Source organism: Acomys russatus, chromosome 24 (genome assembly GCF_903995435.1).
Source record: "Acomys russatus chromosome 24, mAcoRus1.1, whole genome shotgun sequence".
Taxonomy (NCBI): domain Eukaryota; kingdom Metazoa; phylum Chordata; class Mammalia; order Rodentia; family Muridae; genus Acomys; species Acomys russatus.
Window position 1 is genome coordinate 48,776,536 of NC_067160.1, and position 17,739 is coordinate 48,794,274.

Genomic DNA, 17,739 nt, shown 5'->3' on the forward strand with positions numbered 1-17,739 from the left:
CCTCAGTGTTCAAAGCTTTCCTTTTGACAGAGTAAAACTCAGAAGCAAAATAACTTAGCAGCTTCAGAGGGGACAGGAGGCAATAGAAAACCAGTCATATTGCAGGGAAATTCAGTGAGAATGAAATAGTTTTAAAATCTGTGTAATATACATTCTTTACCATTTAACAATCACAAAAGAAACAGCAGCAACTACTTTTATTGAACATTTTACTATTTGACCAGTACTATTTTAATCTGTTAAAACAAAACACAACAAAACAAATTTGTATCAATGCATTTAATCCTAACAGAGCACAAATACACTTTAACAGAAACAAGGCTGGAAGGCTTCAGAAAAGTCTCCTGAGGCAGAACTCACACTCATGCTATTTTGGACTGAGACCTTAACAAAATGGTCTCTAACATATGTACAGCCTGTGGGAGAGAAGGCCAAAGTAGAAGCTAACAAATAAATGACTGCTTTCCATTCAGACATATGGGACACAGCATACCTAACTAGCCACACCCAGGAGAAGAGTCGGAGGAGCTCCTTCAGGAGAGATGTCTCAGCTTCATACCTAGCCAGTCGAGAGGAAGCAATAATACCAAACGACAGCAGAGTGTATCGAGCTATAGAACGCAATGGCTGGTTTGAAGTCAAGCTTTACCTTTGTTGGGTAAACCATTTAGTTACTGACTCCATTTCCTCACAGGCAAAATAGGATGACAATAATTCTTGGACTTGAACATGTTTATAATAACAGCTGTCAAATAATACTTAATAAGCAATGTTTAGCATACTGGTCTTTATTAAAAGTGATATGTTATGTTCAGGCATGGTAGCATAAACATGTCACTCAGCACTTGGGGGCTAAGCATCTTCAAGTTTCAGGCCAACATGGGCTACATAGTGAGGGCTTTTCTCAAAAAGCAGCCAGACAGCAGGTACTGTAGAAGGAGAACAATATCCCTGAGTGTTTCCTTGTTCCTATAATCCCTACCCACAGAGAGGCAGGGGTTATTATTAGTCCCATTTTATAACAAGAAACTGGCAGGTTAAGACACCTGCCTGGACATACACATTAAGCAGGAGCCACAATTTAACCCCAGATCGACCATACATCTCTTAGACCCCGAAGCCTGTGTTTTTAACTCTTTTGCTTAGAGTGGGGGGCTGAGGGACTCGGGACAGAAGAAACTTCCATGTCCTAGACGGGAACCAGGGACCAGCCTGTGGAAAAGTTTTCCTAATACCCTAGTCTCCGGGCCTTTCATGAACCATGGTCTCAGCTTCCAGAGCTATGATAAGGTGCCGAGAGCAGTGCTCTGTCCTCTGGTCCTGACCAGTTCACAACAGCAATGGAGCTGCGTGCCTCTGGTTGCCACCTGCTCTGGCCCCCTTCCATGTACTCATTCCCCAGCACTTGAAGGTAGAAAATGAAAATATATGAGCAAGAGCAAGCCTTGCCATGATTGCAGTAGGCCTGCTTTAAAGTCGGTCCTTGGGATATCACTTTATCCACAAAGGGAGTTGAAGCTAGTGTGAATGCCACAGTTTGTTTCCCTTTGCGCTGACCACATTTTTTCAAAGATCAAAGCATATTGTGCAAGCACGTGATGTTTGACATTGGACAAAGTACTTTTTTTTTCCCCCAAAACAGACATTTTCCAAAAACATAACTCGCTAGACTAATGGGCAGTGAGAAGCCAAAATGACTGCCCTCCGCCTTCTCCTTGTGTATCTTTGCCAGAGTCCTTGGGACTTGCCAAATCTGGTCATGCCTGCTTAGCTTGCTCGACTGATTGTGCCAGAAAAGAAAATAAGACACAGATGTATTTGGGCTCTTTGAGATGCCAGTAAGAGAGACAGCTAATGGCTTCATTTCGACCCTCCCCTTCCAGCTGGGCACAGGTGGGGATAATGAGGTCCCTCTCCCTAATCAAACTCAATTATTTACTACTCTATATAACTGCAAAGACATTCCTCCTCTGTTCAGAATATAAAACACACCGTGGGCTACTTCCAACCACTGCCACCGGGTATTTATAACAAACTCAAGTGGCTAACAGTTTGCCTTGGCAGGAGTTTAAGTGTGTAAAGTTTTGCAAACTGTTTCTGTTCGAATATGTCCTGCTGAAATGGGGTCCCAGGTGGGACTCCATAACTGTCAGGTCAGTGAACTGCGTAACATGTGAGAATGCATTCACCACGCAGTGCAGACAGGATCTGGAAATCAAATGCTTCGTTCCACTGCAACCTTCTGAAGCATCACAGTTGTTTCAGCAGCAAGACTGACACTGTATTAATAAACATTACGAGTCACTAGCCTGACATGTACACAGCGGCAGCTGACAGACTCCAGCGTAAGCTGAGAGAGAGCAGAGGAAACCAAAATGACACACAAGAACTGAACACAGCCAAGGGGGTGCAGCAGGAAATAAACTGCATTAGCTCAGAAATGTGGGCCCCAAACTTTTAGAAGACACAGTAACTACAGTGACACCTGACTTAAGTTTTGGATACTGAAGTAAATTAATGGCTATCTAAAATGTGTGCTTTTGTTGTATGAATAAAGCATATGCTGGCACTTTCTGCAGATGGACACTGCAGTGAGAAAAGTACACATACTTGGTTTGTCTGACCTTTAAATTCTTAGACGTATGTAATTAATTCTTTCCATCTTTATTATTTGTTTCAGGATTTCTGTCACTTTAGACAGACACAAAGAAAAATCTTTCCTTTCCCCCAGACAATAGCCTTTGCCAAAAAGGAAATCAAGTCAGGTTTACAAATACAAAATTAAACAGGCTGCATATGTTCCATCTTCATACATAAGGACAATCTGGACAATGAAAATGTTTGCTAATACAACAGAATGGAAAGAAACAACATGCAGTTGGTCTGGGTAATTCATACGCAGATTGCCAGGCCTGATTACAGAACACACATCTTGTTTGTATTTGTGTTCCATTTCAGCTCTGCCCTTTCCTAAACTCTGTGCTCTTGCTTTGATCCTCAGCTTAAAGGTTTTAAAAATGAGCTGCTTGTAAGGAATAAAGGCAGAAATTAAATAAACAGAAAGTGTTTGTTGGCCTGTTCTCCATTTCTTTCTCTATTTTACAGACTGTAAGAGCAACAGAGGCTCCTAGCCAATGATGTCCTTTTTGATAAAGGAACCTTCTTTTGAGGTATATTTAGGAGGTACTATCAGAAAGGTTAAAACCTACAGGCTTTTAAAAGTCCTCACATAAAAAAAAGTAGTGACCCCTGGACACACCTCTTTAAAAAGCTGCTTACTGTTTCCTTTGGACAGCCTTGGAGAAGCCTCTGGGCCACACTGGCTGTCCAAGGTAGTCTACCTTCCCACCTTCAACCACACAGCAGAAGTGTATCTAGACTCCACTAGCTCGCGATCTTATGTCCACTTACTGTTTTAAACATTGTAAGGAAGGCACAAAGGAAGGTACAGTAAGTGCTGACTGCCATGGCTTTGACCTGAGATCTGTCTGTTTTATTAGCCTGGATGCTTGCTGCCCTGGAGCCCTCCCTCCTCACTCTGTAGCAAGGTCTGCTTTGCCATTGCCATTTGTGAGCTCATTCTGGATGAGCGAGCACTGTGCTGGAGGAGGGTAGAAGCACAGACGAGGCAGGTCCCTTTCTTGCCCACCACATCTTAGAGGATCAGTGGGTCTTGGCTTGGCTTGGTCACTGCTAGCAAGGAGCACTTCTTCAGATGCTGGGCACCATTTGAGAGTCAGATCTTCATCTGGCTTTTGACATCAGTCAAAAACCATACTGGGGCTGCAGTTTTAGTTAGTAGGCAGGCACACAGCTCTGGGTTTGACCCCTAGCACTATATAAACCAGGCATGTCATGGATCAGGAGTTCAAAGTCACCTTTGGCTACTTACCAAGTTCGAGGCCAGCCTTACATAAAAGAGAACTTGTCTCAAGAAACAACCTCCCTGTTATTCCTGTCCACTACCTCTTCCTACTGTCCTGACCTGGCACACCCATCCTCACTGCTTAGCTCCAAAGTAGTCAAGAGTAAGAGGTCCAGGCAACACACCCAGTCTGTCTGAAATCAATCAGAAGCAACAGGTAGTTTAGGGATCAATCCATTCGGCCATTCGGGGGCTGGGAAAGCAATCTGCTTCCATTAGCAGTTCCTAATTTTCAAATTAGTAGAGAAATCCAGTCTCCCCCAGACGGCAGCTCTATGTCCTGGGGTTTTCTGGGGGCTGTGGGGTTTGGGGGCCAGCTAGGCCAGGCTTCACTTACAAGGGACATTAGATGATATCCAACTCCACATTCGTCTCCACCTAACACTTTTCCAGAAGGGATTCACTCAAGTTTTTTTTTTTCTTTTTTCAAATAAATGAAAACTATTTTTACTACTGTTAATTTCTGGCTTACTACAGTAAGTTTATTTCTTTTCACTTCTGTCTGATGAGGACAGAAAATGATAAAAAATGGAATGCAAATAATTATAAAATCTAATAGTTCATAGTCTTTGCAGGATTAAATGAAAGGAAATTAAAAGTAACTCTCCCTTCCCCTTAGCATTAATCTGCATAGTATCACTTTCTGAGGTTCATAACCCTCTTCTTTCAGGAGTCAACAACTAAATCTGTAGGCTGAGCTTAAGAATGTAAACATTTTATCTGAGCTCAATGAAAATCATATACACATACAAAAATCATATACATGTATAGGGAGACAGTATAAATATATTTTACTGTGACTCTACACACTATATTTTGTAAATATGCATGGCCCTCTTACTTCACCCAGCTAGCCCTCATTGAACAGAAGTGAAAGGAAATACACCTGTTAGAAAGAACCAGAGGCTGACAAACAAACAAACCCCAGCCATGCCCACTATACCTCTGTATGGTCTATGGCAACTTTCACACTACAAAGGAGTGTTGCTACAGAAACTGTAGGACACACCGGCCTTCACAGGAGGTCAGCCAGCATTGCATGTTCTAGCAGCTAGAGCTATTAACAACACTAATGAATCAGTAAAGGTCAAATTCATCACTGCAAGTAGATGCAAAGTTTGCTAAACAGAAAGATGGTGTGAGAACTCAGAGCACACAAAGTGCTTTACTGGAGCTGGCTGATGCCTGGAAAATGTGTGCTCTTTGGTGTCAGAATCATGGGTGCCCAGGTATCACTCAGAAGCAGAGACCAGAGGAAAGCGAGGAGGAGGAGGAAAAGGAGAGAGCTCTGCTCTGGGTATAAGACTTTCCACTTTGTCACTGGAAAAGTCCTGAGACGCACAACAGGAATTAGTTATGCTATCAAGTATGATGGGAAAAATGCAAATACAAATTTTCTAGTAGAGAAGTTTGCATTTGGAGAATACATTATAAATCAATTAAAATAATGTGCTGATAACTAAAAGTAATGTTCATTTCTTAAAAGGAAAATAATATGGCAACCACATTTCCATCAAACTTCTGTTCAATGACAGCCAGCTGAGTGGGGTGAGAGGACCATGGAACCAGAATTGGTAGCGATCTAAAAGACTCAAGTTGACAAGTAAAACATTTAATTCTCACTAAGCCCAACATCAATTTATTTTTAGCAAAACATTGGTATCAAGATTGTTAAATCTGGGGCTGGTAAGATGGCTCAGAGGTTAAGAGCACTCACTGTCTGCTCTTCCAAAGGTCCTGAGTTCAATTCCCAGCAACCACATGGTGGCTCACAACCATCTATAATGCGATTTGAGCCCTCTTCTGGTACATGGGCAGAGTACTGTATAAATAATAAATAAATCTTTAAAAAAAAGATTGTTAAATTTATATTTTATTAATGCTATCATTTACCAGAATTTAATGCATGTTTTAAGCTGTGTAAAAATAGAAAATTTATAGCTAAGACATTACTGAATTTTATAGCCAAAGTTTTATATTTATATGCATTCAAGTAGCACTATATTAAAAACCATTTTGGAGAAACACTAAGTTTTAATAATGAGCCTGAGTTGATGAGAATTTATTATTTATGTTTAAGAATATTTCTGTTGTTCAGATTCAATAGGAGAGAAACTAAGGTAAGCAAAGTTTTCAAACTCACATAGCAAGTTGTTAGTGAAACTTGAACCCAGGTTTACCAAGGTTGAAAGCCTGTGCTTCCTCAGTGGGAGGCAAGGGTTGGTTTCTGGAGTCTTTGTGGGGTATGGGGTTGAGTCTCTAAGATCAGAAAGCAACTTGGAGCTTCCTGATACTCAAAGTGTGGGACAGAGTCATGAATAATAAGAAAAATGGGGCCCAGTGCTTGCTATGAGTCCCCTGGCAACCTAAAGACCTGAGGATTCACCTATATCTTCTCCACAAAGTCCTCCATTGGGTGCTGAGGGCACAGAAACATACTTTTCTGTCTCTTTCCAGTCTTCGGGGAGCTTATGGTCTTGCCTATCTCCAAGGAACTCCACTCCTAAGAAGTCTAATCTGATTGTCTTTACAGAGCCTCAATGTCCGCCATCTGCACATGTTCAGTGACACCTACTCCCATTAGGCTTTTCAGTCCATGAAACTCTGCAAGGCGGCAGAAAAATGTAGCAGTGGAAACTTAGCAATTCAGGAACAATCCAGGGGGCTGTGCAGATGCTGGGGGTCCAAGGACCAAACTCTCACTCTCTAAGGGTTGTTTTAATCACAACAGTAACAGCAGCTAGCACAAAAGGTATTGTTCACCCACTCCAGACACAGGTCTAAGCTTTACATCTAATACCTACAACTGACCTGTGAGGGGGGCTAGTATTTATTACCATTTAATTAAGCAAGAAAAAGTTATGGAAGCTACTGGAATCAAGCCCACCAGTAAGGGAAAAGGTCAGGCTGAGCAGCAGACTGGCTCCAAGGCCTCTATGATCCTTCCACTCTGAGTAATGGCTTGAAGGTTTGCCCTCAGAGTGGGATCCACCTGACCCTCACCCTTCCCCCAGGACATGGAGCAGGCTTGGAACAACACTGCACAGCCATGGTTCTCATACCTCCATATTGGTCATAATAAAAACAGGGCAATTTTGATAAAGAAGCTGGTATTTATACAGTTGGCTCCTTAGTTCACTACTGACTTCAAGCCTATTTTCCTATAACCTTCAGCTCAGTGTCATTCCTGCTGGTAGAGACAAGAGGTGGGAGGAAAAGGAAGGAAATGAAGAAAGGGAACTATGCTCTCTTCCCTTTGCTGACATGGACAAGACATGTCCCTGGGGAGTCCTAACTAAAGGTCTCACAGCCTAGATGATGGACCCCGACAGGTAGGCCAGAGGCTGCTGAGCCCAACACATACACACAGTGAGCAGTCGGCTCTACTTATACATCAGACAACTGGGAAAAGAGACAATTTCCTGACACTTTCCTTCTAACCTGGGACATCTTCCAGAAGACTGCTTGATAATGAAGTTGGAATTTTGGGCTGAAGTACACAGTTCAGGGGTAGAACACTCACCTCACATAGACGATGCTGTGAGTTCAACTCTCAGCACAGACAGAAATTTCTACTCTTTGACTAATAACCCTGAATACTTAAAGGAAATGCCCCAAAGAAGCACTCCAACAGGATACAGGGGTCCAGAAGACTATTGTTATTTAAGGAAACCCAAACAGGAGAGCAGTCTAACACTCTGTGCACTTATGCTTAGGAAATTACCACGTTTATGATTTTTTTGACAATTGTGTTCTCATTAGGTAGTAATCTTCATGAGAAAAGTTTTTTTTCTGTCTAGATGAGATTTCTGATACAAAGTAACTATAGATTATAAGAATTAAGAGCATTAAAATATTCCTATTACAGTGTTAAGCAAATATAATGCAACATGTATGTGTGCAAATAATGAAATGATTATACTAACCAGAAATGGGCTAAGGAGATGGCTCAGTGGGTAAAGTGCGTGCTGCATAGCCATGAGCACCCACATGAGAGCTGGACACAATGGTGCACATCTGGGTGGGAGATGGGGATGGACAGAGACCGGCAGATTCTGGGAGCTCTCTGGCCAGCCTATCTAGACAAAATAGTGAACACCAGGCTTTTCTAAAATCTAACATGGAAAAACAACTGAAAAAGGCACTGGCCTCTGGCTTCACATGTATATGCATGGGTCTACATGTGTGGACACCACAGTTTCATTAGGAAGGCAGAAGCACTGGATAACTTTTACGTTATTTTTTTAAAATTATGTATTTTGTAAAGCTTTTGATTTTTATAATATGCTGTTATATAAACCAAAGCTGACTTGAGAGTAGAGGTGAGGCAGCCATTGGGGAAGCTAGAGGGGCTGTTCCCAGCTCACCACTAGTACCCAGGGTTTGTTTCTTGCTCAAGGGGAGAAACACCCAGGTTCCTCATACATCACATGCTGCACAACCCCATTTTCCTAAATCTCAAACAAAGGGATCTGTTTTAAAGGGACAGGAGAAAGCCCTTCAAGGCAATCCCTCATTAGGACCATGAATTTGCTGGCTCCAAACAGCAGGGGGTGCCAAAAGGATCACTATTAATCCCAGGAGACAGCAGGGAGAGGGACAGGAGAGGCCTAGGTTAGAAACACTTAGGTGAAACTGAAACCTGCCTGTGTGGGCTCTGCCTTAGCTACTGGGACTCAGCAGCTCTGTGGGCCCAAATGGACAGAAACACATCTTCATCTCCACCTGCAGTACTTAGTGTTTCCTCAGATGGTAAGTGGAGGCAACAAATCACAGCAGGAGGAGCCAGGCTGGTGCTGATCATGAACAGACTTCTTAGCTAACAGCACTGTTTGCTGCAACTGGGGCAGACTCCTGAAAAAGCATTCAGACTCATTAATGCTCTAACCAAGAGGCTTTATGAACAATGGATGGCCCTCCTCTTGGTCTTGTTAGGTATTAACAAAACACCTGTTAATAAAGCTTTTAATAGGTTAGCTATTAATACAGCTAGATGTATCACTACATATAGATTTGATTAATGATCTGTTTACATTCCAATGAATTTTAGTTTATGTTTAGTTTACTTACATATGTATATATGCTTTTCTGAGAAGGATTTTTTCCTAGGCCTTACCAGACTGACAAAGTCACAGAAAAAGCCAAGCATAGTCTAAAGGAAGGCAACTGAGGAAAAAAACAAATTGAATTTGAACCAGTTGGAGAGAAAAGTATTTCAAGTCACAATAGCAAAATGGCCACAATGCGCATTTTCATTTAGTTTAGTGTCCTTGACTAGAAAGAGACAAATCCAAATGCTGCTTCCCAGGCTCTAGTCAGCACTGCTCCCAGAGGTCATGTGTAGACATGCTGTTCCCAGATCTACCTCATAGCCTGCTACTGCTCAGCAGGCTGCACATGTCCTAGGTACGGAAGCATGAAACAGCACTGAGCTTGTTCCCAAGTTGTCCTGCAAGTGATCACGTGAACAGATGTTCCAGGTAATACACATCATTCATCTGATAACAGAACCAAGATCAGATGCACAATGCCAGGACACTGGGGGCATGGGGACACACTGAGGACAATAGCAGGCAGTACTCACATTCGAACAAAGAGCGACTCTTTGGATGTCAGGCCAGGAGAGGAGTACTTTTCAACCAGGGCCAAAGTACTAAAGCCAAACTTATGAATGGGTTCATTGGAGTCCAGCGGTGGGAAATCTGTGTCTACTTCCCCATCATCCTCAGCAATATGGAGGCAGTAGGCACTGACGTTGTCACTGAAAGGAAAACCAGAGACAAGTGAGTGCTGTAGCAAAGGACACAGACCAGACGGTATGGCACAGCTAGCACATGGAACCTGCTACGCTCCACCCTCCGCCCTGGATACCCTGAGAACCTCTAACTCCTGCTTCTCTGAGAAGGAAAAAAACACTTGGCAATATACACATGTACTCACATTGGGTCATTTTTCCAACATTTACTGGATACTTGTTAGAGATAAGACCTAGAATTCAATCCTTAAGATGTAAAGTGAAATTTAATGTCAGCCTTAAAAGAAGCTCATACTACTGAGGTGGGAGTATGTGCTATTGTCCCTATATAATACAGTCCCGTGGGGCGGTGGCGCACGCCTTTAATCCCAGCACTCGGGAGGCAGAGGCAGAAGGATCGCTGTGAGTTCAAGGCCAGCCTGGTCTACAAAGTGAGTCCAAGACAGCCAAGGCTACGCAGAGAAACCCTGTCTCGAAAAAACAAAAACAAAACAACAACAACAAAAAAGAATGTAGTCCCAAACAAAGGGGAAAGTAATGGTGGGAAAACTGGTTCAAATTCAATTTGCTTTTTCCTCAGCTGCCTTCCTTTAGACTATACTCAGTACTTTTCTGTGCCTTTGTCAGTCTGGTAAAGCCTACAAAAAAAATTCTTTTCAGAAAAGCGTATGTACCTATATAAACTAAAATCATTGGAATATAAACAGACTTGTTTATATTGCTGCACACATAGGTAAGCCTAGTTCTCCTTTCCCTAACATGTAACTGACTCTTTAGGTAGAATATGATTCTAAACACCACAGAACATAAGCTGAACGAAAGCAAATGGTCTGACTTCTGAAGCTCACACCTGGTCCTTTTGACCACTTCTGGACACATTCCGTTTCTCTATCATGTCTAGCCAGAACTTTCAGATTCCAGTCTTGCCCTTTTAGAATCAACAAACACCTCGAGGAATCAAAAAATAAAAGTTTTTTAAAGTTTTTAAAAAGGCAATTTGTTCATAATTATAGGACATCAACACCCTTTGCAAGCTGAAATAAGGACTGAGATACAGTCGGTAGAGTGTTTGTCAAGCATGCGCAGTGTCCAGGACTGCATAATGCCCAGCACTGCATAAATCAGATGTGGAGGTGTAGTCCCATGATCCCAGCACTCAAAAGGTAGCAGGAGAATCACAAGTTCAAGGCTACCCTTGGCCACATAGCTAGCTAGCCTGGTGTACATGAGACCCTGACAATACGTAAGTGAGTAAATAAATGAATGCTGAAACCACCAGAGTGCTCCAGGGTAGACTGGGAAATGGCAAACCTGCTGGCGTTTAAGCAAACTGGCTTCGGAAGCATACTCTAATAGTTCAGAAGGCAGAAGAATTCTAAATTCTGCAGCTCAAATTTGGAATTTAATTACATGATTGATGCTTTAATTAATTAATTGCAAAGTGTATGCTAATTGTTTAATTGGTTGCTTGATCTATATAGATCATTTTTTGAATTAAATGAGTTGATTTACAAAGTTTATTGATTGGATGTGACAATGAATTATTGCGCTGACTACCTGATTTGCAATTTTCCCAGTTAATTCACAATCTTTAGCTGTAACTCTGCTTACTGAGAGAGCCTACTTCAGGTGATCTACACTCAGTATGTCTCTCAGGGTTGAGAAGTATTTACTGTATAAAACAGGTAATAAGGATAGATGAAAATTAATGGAAGCTATAAATCTGCTAAATGGATTGATAACAAGAAAATAATCTGGCCATGTTTGTCACTTTACATTTCATGTATTTGCAATGCTGATAAGAAACGTAAAATTCTTGTCTGAGGGGTGGAAACTTCTGGATCTTTACAGTCAGCTGTGAACTCAACCACAAATGTGTGCAGAGGTGGGAAATAGCCCAGGAGAGCACCAGCTAAGAGAGATCTAAGTTCAATTCTTGGCTCTTGGGCCATGTGAATTCACAACAATCTTCACCTTGGCCTTCCATTTCCACATCCAATATATGAATTACGTCATAGTGGCCAAATCCAGGGTTGACTTTGTGACGTACGCAAAGCCTAACATATACAACGCAAGTAGAATCTAAACGTCAGGTGACGGTAGTGAGGTCAGATGGGAACCCGCTTGAAGGGTTCCGTCAGTCCTTAAGCTATGGATGTACAGAGGCGCAACAGGGCAGCTGGGACACCAGCAGCTCATTCCAGGCAGGCAGGCCTCTAAGTTTAACGGGGCCGCTGTGCCTCTAGGGTTTTATGAGCAGGGTAGGTGTGATGGGACAAGCAATAGACAGTCCAGATTATTTATTGCCATGAAAATCAATCTGAGAAATGTACATGATTCCCCAGCACCACAGAAGTTCAAGGGCAAATAATAAGCCTACTGATCAAAGCAGAAAGGCCAAGACTGATATCAAGAGAGTCCTACTTTGATTATTATGGGATGCACCCGAGTCCCCACAAAAACAAATCCAACAAATACTATAAGCTCATGTCTGATAATAAACCAAAGAGTTTAACTCACCAATTCTGAAATACAAACTATAAAGTAACTGATTCGAAAGCATCTGCACAGTGTTTACCCTGTTTAGTGCTCGGTCCTAAGAAGGACTCCTCTTGTGTTATATAAAAGGAGTGAGGTCATCCGCAAAGTTTAGCAGCAAACAGGGTTCTAAGGCCTCAACTGAAAATCTGAGGACATGGAGACTAAACATTCAGCAAAGACCTGCTGGCTCCCTGTGCCTCTACAAAGAAACCATTGTCCAACAGAAGCTACTGTTGTTTTTTCACTTGTCAAACTGCTTAGGACTCCTCATGAAGCGCCCCTAAGACACGGCAATTCCATTGGCTGTTTGCACTGGGCATTTTGTACCACACTCTGGGCAAATTGGCTTTGACACAGCCACTGAATTTTCACATCAACTCAATGAGGTCAGTCACTGTTTCTATTTTATACACTAGGAAATTGAGGCATACCGGGGCTACGTGTCCTGTTGAGCATTAGAAAGCATGCAAATGTCATAGCGGACACTCAACCCAACCCACCAAGAATCCCTTGACCCCAACAAAGCCAAAGCCAGTGCTGCCAAAGGCTTCTCAAGGTGCTTACGTGGTGTCTGAGGAGGGGGAACTGTGACTCACTAATTTTGTTGTTGATTTTCATTAGGAACATGGAGATTTACGTGAATCTCCTTACATCTACAGTGGGGAGTGCAGACACAGGAGACAAAAGCTCACGTGGTCAGCTCACAGGCAGAACTGGTGTAGACCACTGAGGCCTTGAAACCTTTGTTCAGCAACTCACTGAGGAAAGCAGAAATTGGTGGCATTTTGAAATGGGGGACGGGGGATGCAGCGCTGGTCCTTGCCAATGGAGCTTTCCACACAGGGCCCCTCCTACGGCTCCATTCTGAATGAATGACGTCGGCTCTCAGTGGTAACTCAACCACTAAACAAATCTCTCTGAATCTCTCTAAGCTCCATCTTGTGTGAAAAAGGATTTTCTTCATTTCTCTACAATCACTTGATCTCTGACAGAATCTAAGTGCACTGACTTTCTGGCTTTCTTGGTCACTATTTCTGCACATCCATGGCCACCCAGCTCCTTTTCCTATTTACACATCTACACGACCAAACAGCATGGACTCTTCTAGCCTCTTCACGCTTACTGAAGAGTGAAATAGCTGTCACTTAGAAGTACTTAACAAATACTTGTTAAATGAACAAGTACATGAATATGTAGATGGACTCACGCTGAACAAAAGTAAAAGATACAATTAATGAGGTATGTGTTAGCCAGAAGAGGAGAATAGCTATCAGCTAACCAAATGGGGCGCTCTGGGCATTACACACAGCGAGAATGCAGCTTTAGACAAGGGAGGAAGCAGCAGGCAAGGAGGTCAAGGTGAAAGTAAATTTGTTTTTTTAGACAGAGCTTCATTCAAGACAGGCTGGCCCTAAACTTTCCATGTGGCCAAAGCCGGCCTTAAGCTCCTAACTCTCCAGCTTCTGCCATCAAGTGCTGACACTGCAACCATGTGCCACCATGCTCGGCTTTATAAAGGAGGGCACATCAAGATATGAGTACTGGCATCCCATTTTGTGATGGATAAAAACAGTAAGAAATGACTGCAATTACATAAAAAATTGAGTTGTGTTCACAAAGACTATAAATAACTGTACAAAGGGTTTTCAAAGGCTATGGAAACATTTGTCATGTGGAGTTTTTCTTTCTACCTTCTGTACTTCCCAAATGTCCTGCTCTCATTTTTCTTTCCTTATAAGAATTAGGAAAAGTTTGTGACAAGTTAACTTTCTAATCCTTGAGCTCCCAGTCCTTCAAAGCCTATGGCCCCAGTGTTGCAGCCACAGGTGTGGCTCACTATGCTGGGGTAACTTTGCTCAGGCCTGGCGCAGGTTCAAAGTGTTCACTGTACTATGAAACTTTAAAATTGCAGAGGAAATAATCCAATCTGCTGCACAAGGGTCTTATAAAGATTAGATTACTTTATTCATTGTATAGTATCCAGCATAAAAAAGAAATCTGATTTTGCCAAGACTTACTCAACCAGTCTTCATCTTCCAGTTACAGCGAGGCACAGAGAGCAGAAGCAGGGAAGTCTACATTCCTGTCTGACTGGTGCCCAAGGACAGACAATCAAGACTAACAAGTAGGATAGGGAACGAGAGGCTCAGTTTTAACGACAGGTAGGCCCCGGAGGAGAGACAACCACACTGTAAGAGCATGGGGCTTCAACACTGAACAGAAATAAAATGGAGCCTGTGGTCAGAGAGAGCCTTGGGGCAGAAGAGATGCAGACATGGAACCAAAGCTTCAATGAATAGAGCAACTTGGTTTCACTTATTTATGTATCAACAACTGATGTAAAGTTTCCCCCCCCCCCCCATTGGGAAAATGTATTTCATTGAGTTGACCAATATTCATTTTCTGCTTAAAGCTTGGTGTGGCTTTTATGAAGTGACAGAAGCCTGCAGCCTATATATAGATAGCATTTAATTCATACGTGAAAATTTAGGAGCAATTCAGGAAGCATCCCCGATTTTTCCAGAGTTTATCTGGTATGCTCAGTTTACATACTCTTAAAAATTCACACATCTTTGGAAATGCAGGAAAGATTCTTTGAAGTGTGATGACCATAGGCAAATGCTTACTGTTCTGTTTTGCTTTTACACATTATTCTGAAATGTCCAGAACTCTTAATATCAGGGCCCTGGTGGTCACTGTGATGGCCAATCAATATTAAGAGACTGCTGGGCATAAGAAAGGGGAAAGTAAGAGGTTACTGAGACGACTGTAGTTCAGAGGTTGATCTGTGAAGTCAGAGGAAAAAAAATTAAGACTGTCAAAGTTACTATTTCTCCAAAACCCACATAAAATAAATGGTAAGGGAATTAGAGATGATCATACCTAGACTCAGAAAGACTCACACGGTATATACTCACTTATAATTGAACACTAGCCCAAAAGTGATGTCCCATTAAAGTTGTCACTTACCAGGAGATTGGGATAGATACAGAGACCTCCTATTGGGACTCTAGGTGAGAGAAGTATGGAAGAAAAGGGAAATAGAAGGATCCAGAAGATCCTAGAAACCTACAAGAAGCACATCATGATGGGTGGATCTGGGTCCAGGTGGGTCTGCTCAAACTACTGCACTAACCAAGGACATTACATGCTGTAAACATTGACCGCCTATTCAGATCTAGCCAATGGACAGGACATTCTCCACAGTTGTGTGGAGAGCGGAGACTGACTCTGACATGAACTCTGGTACCATGTATTTGACCACTTCCCCTTGGTGGGGAGGCCTGGTGGCCCTCAGAGAAAGAATAGGCAGACTACCAAGATGAGACTTGATAGGCTGTGACCATAGGGTGGGGGAGGAGGTCCCCTTCTGTCACAGACCTAGGGGAGGGGAACAGGCTGAAAGAGGGAGGGAGAGAGGGAGGAACAGAAGGATACAAGGATGGGGATAACAATTGAGATGTAATAAATTAATGCTTTTTTAAAAAAGAAGAAGTGTGGATTTGCTATGAGGCCAGCTTGGAAAAATAAAAATGGTAAGAACTGGTAAAGGTTCAAAGTGCAGCAACCTTATACAGGAGTGGCTCGAAGTTCCCCAGGATAGCGGCTCCAGAGAGAAAACACCTGCTGGCTGCTGGCTGGAAATGTGGTATCGTCACCTTCCTGCCTAAAGCCTTTGAAGGCAAAATAATCTGTCTTCTACAACACCTTCCTTCCACTGTGCTCTGCTGCCTTGCAAGCCAACCTCCTGCCTTTCTTTTCAGAGCACATACCCTGGGCTTAGCCACACCCTCTGTTGCAGCTCCCTCACCATGTGACATGTCAGTCTCATCTCTGTGAGGACTGTCAGCCATGTCATTAGGATTTGGCTCAAGCTTCATTTCTGTTGGCAAAGCTTCCCTCCCACCTCAGCACAGTACAGAGAGAGCTCTAGACAGAACTAGAAAGGCTTATTCCCTCCCATGTCCCTAGAACTCTCTGGATGTTCACTGTTCCCAGAGTCTCAGTGGTACTCAAGTGAGCATGTATGAATTGGTATGTGTCTGAACCATTAACCTGAACCACAGACTATTATTACTTGTAGCGCAGGGCCCAGCACAGGTTGTGGAATGGCACTGATAGCATGCAGTGCTTGAGAGAAGGCAGGCAGGCAGGGTCTCTGCTATGAGCTATGGCTGTGGCATCTGCTCATGATGCTGCTTATAAAAGCTGTATAGCCAGGAGTGGAGGTGCACACCTTTAACCCCAGCACTCAGGAGACAGAGGCAGGCAGATCTCTGCGAGTTCAAGGCCAGCCTGGTCTGCAGAGCAAGTTCTATGACAGTTAGGGCTGTTACACTGGTATATTTGGCAATGTCCAATTATTAGCTACAAGAGGCTACTATGAATTTCTCAAATGGCATGTGTGAGTAGCGTCTACTTTAAACTGCAAATAACGCCAGCTATTAAAAATTTACAACCACCAGATTAATGGCGACAGATTTAAAAAAAAAAAAAAAAGACAAGGTGCCATGTGGCTTAATTGGCCTACAACTCTCCATGTTGTCAAGAATTACTCTGAACTGCCGACCTTCCCACTTCTACCCCACAAGGGCTGGGTCACAGGCTTGTGCCATCATGCTCTGTTTAATAGAGAGTGCCAGAGATGGAACTCAGGGTTCCCTGCATGCTCGGCAAGCAAGCTCCCACTCAACCCACACCTCTATATCCTCACCCGCCTTCATGCTGAAATATTATTTTGGATACAATAAAATACATTATGAAATTTAAGTTGATCTTTCGGTAATTTTAAAACTGTGCCTACCATAACATTTGAAGTTACAAACATGCCTCCTTCTTCTCGCTTACTTTTTACTTCCTCTGAACAGTGTGGCTCTGCAGGCTGGCGCCTCCACTACTGGGCACAGCAGCCATCTGCAAAGGCACTGCCCCAGGACTACAGCAAGCTTGTCAGGCTTTTAGTAGCTCACCTATCAGCAGCCTGAGAAACACCAATAGCAGGTAAGAGACTAGAGAAACAACGGTGAATAAGGGAGCCACAGAAAGGAGAAAGGCTCCCCCCACCCCCAGTGCTCTAGTATACACAGAGTTATGATGTAAGACTAAAGTCTATGCATAAAAAATAGGAATAGTCAAAATTACCCTTCAAAATCCTTAACTTATCTATAAAGCAAAGTAAATGTGGCTCTGCGTGAAGAGCTGGTACATATCTCAAGTTTCTGACAGCGCAAAAACCTCACTGAGTTTTCTTTGTCTCCTACAAATGGGTGTTACTCAGAAGATACTGTTGCATTCTTGAATCTAATGGAGAAAGATAAATGAAGGAATGTTTTAGCAGATCTTACATGTCAGAAGCAGTCAGCTGATCTTCAGCACAGAGCAAAGGCAGCTTAATGGAGAAGAACAATCATCTCACAAATGGTGCTGGAGCAACAAGCTATCCACATATACCCAGGTGTCCAAATACAGCCCTCCCCTCCAGGCTGAACCTAAGGTATATCCCTCCCTCTGCAGTCTT

General features: G+C 42.8%; 1 protein-coding gene across 4 annotated transcripts in view; it reads right to left on the reverse strand.

Moving 5' to 3' along the window:
• Mapkap1 (MAPK associated protein 1) overlaps nucleotides 1-17,739 on the reverse strand; it is a 212,760-nt gene that overhangs the window by 93,499 nt on the left and 101,522 nt on the right. For all 4 annotated transcript variants that reach the window (XM_051166492.1, XM_051166493.1, XM_051166489.1 and 1 more), the window contains one exon: nucleotides 9,510-9,686. In XM_051166492.1, the coding sequence (XP_051022449.1) occupies nucleotides 9,510-9,686 (177 nt within the window). The remainder of the gene's footprint in view (nucleotides 1-9,509; nucleotides 9,687-17,739) is intronic.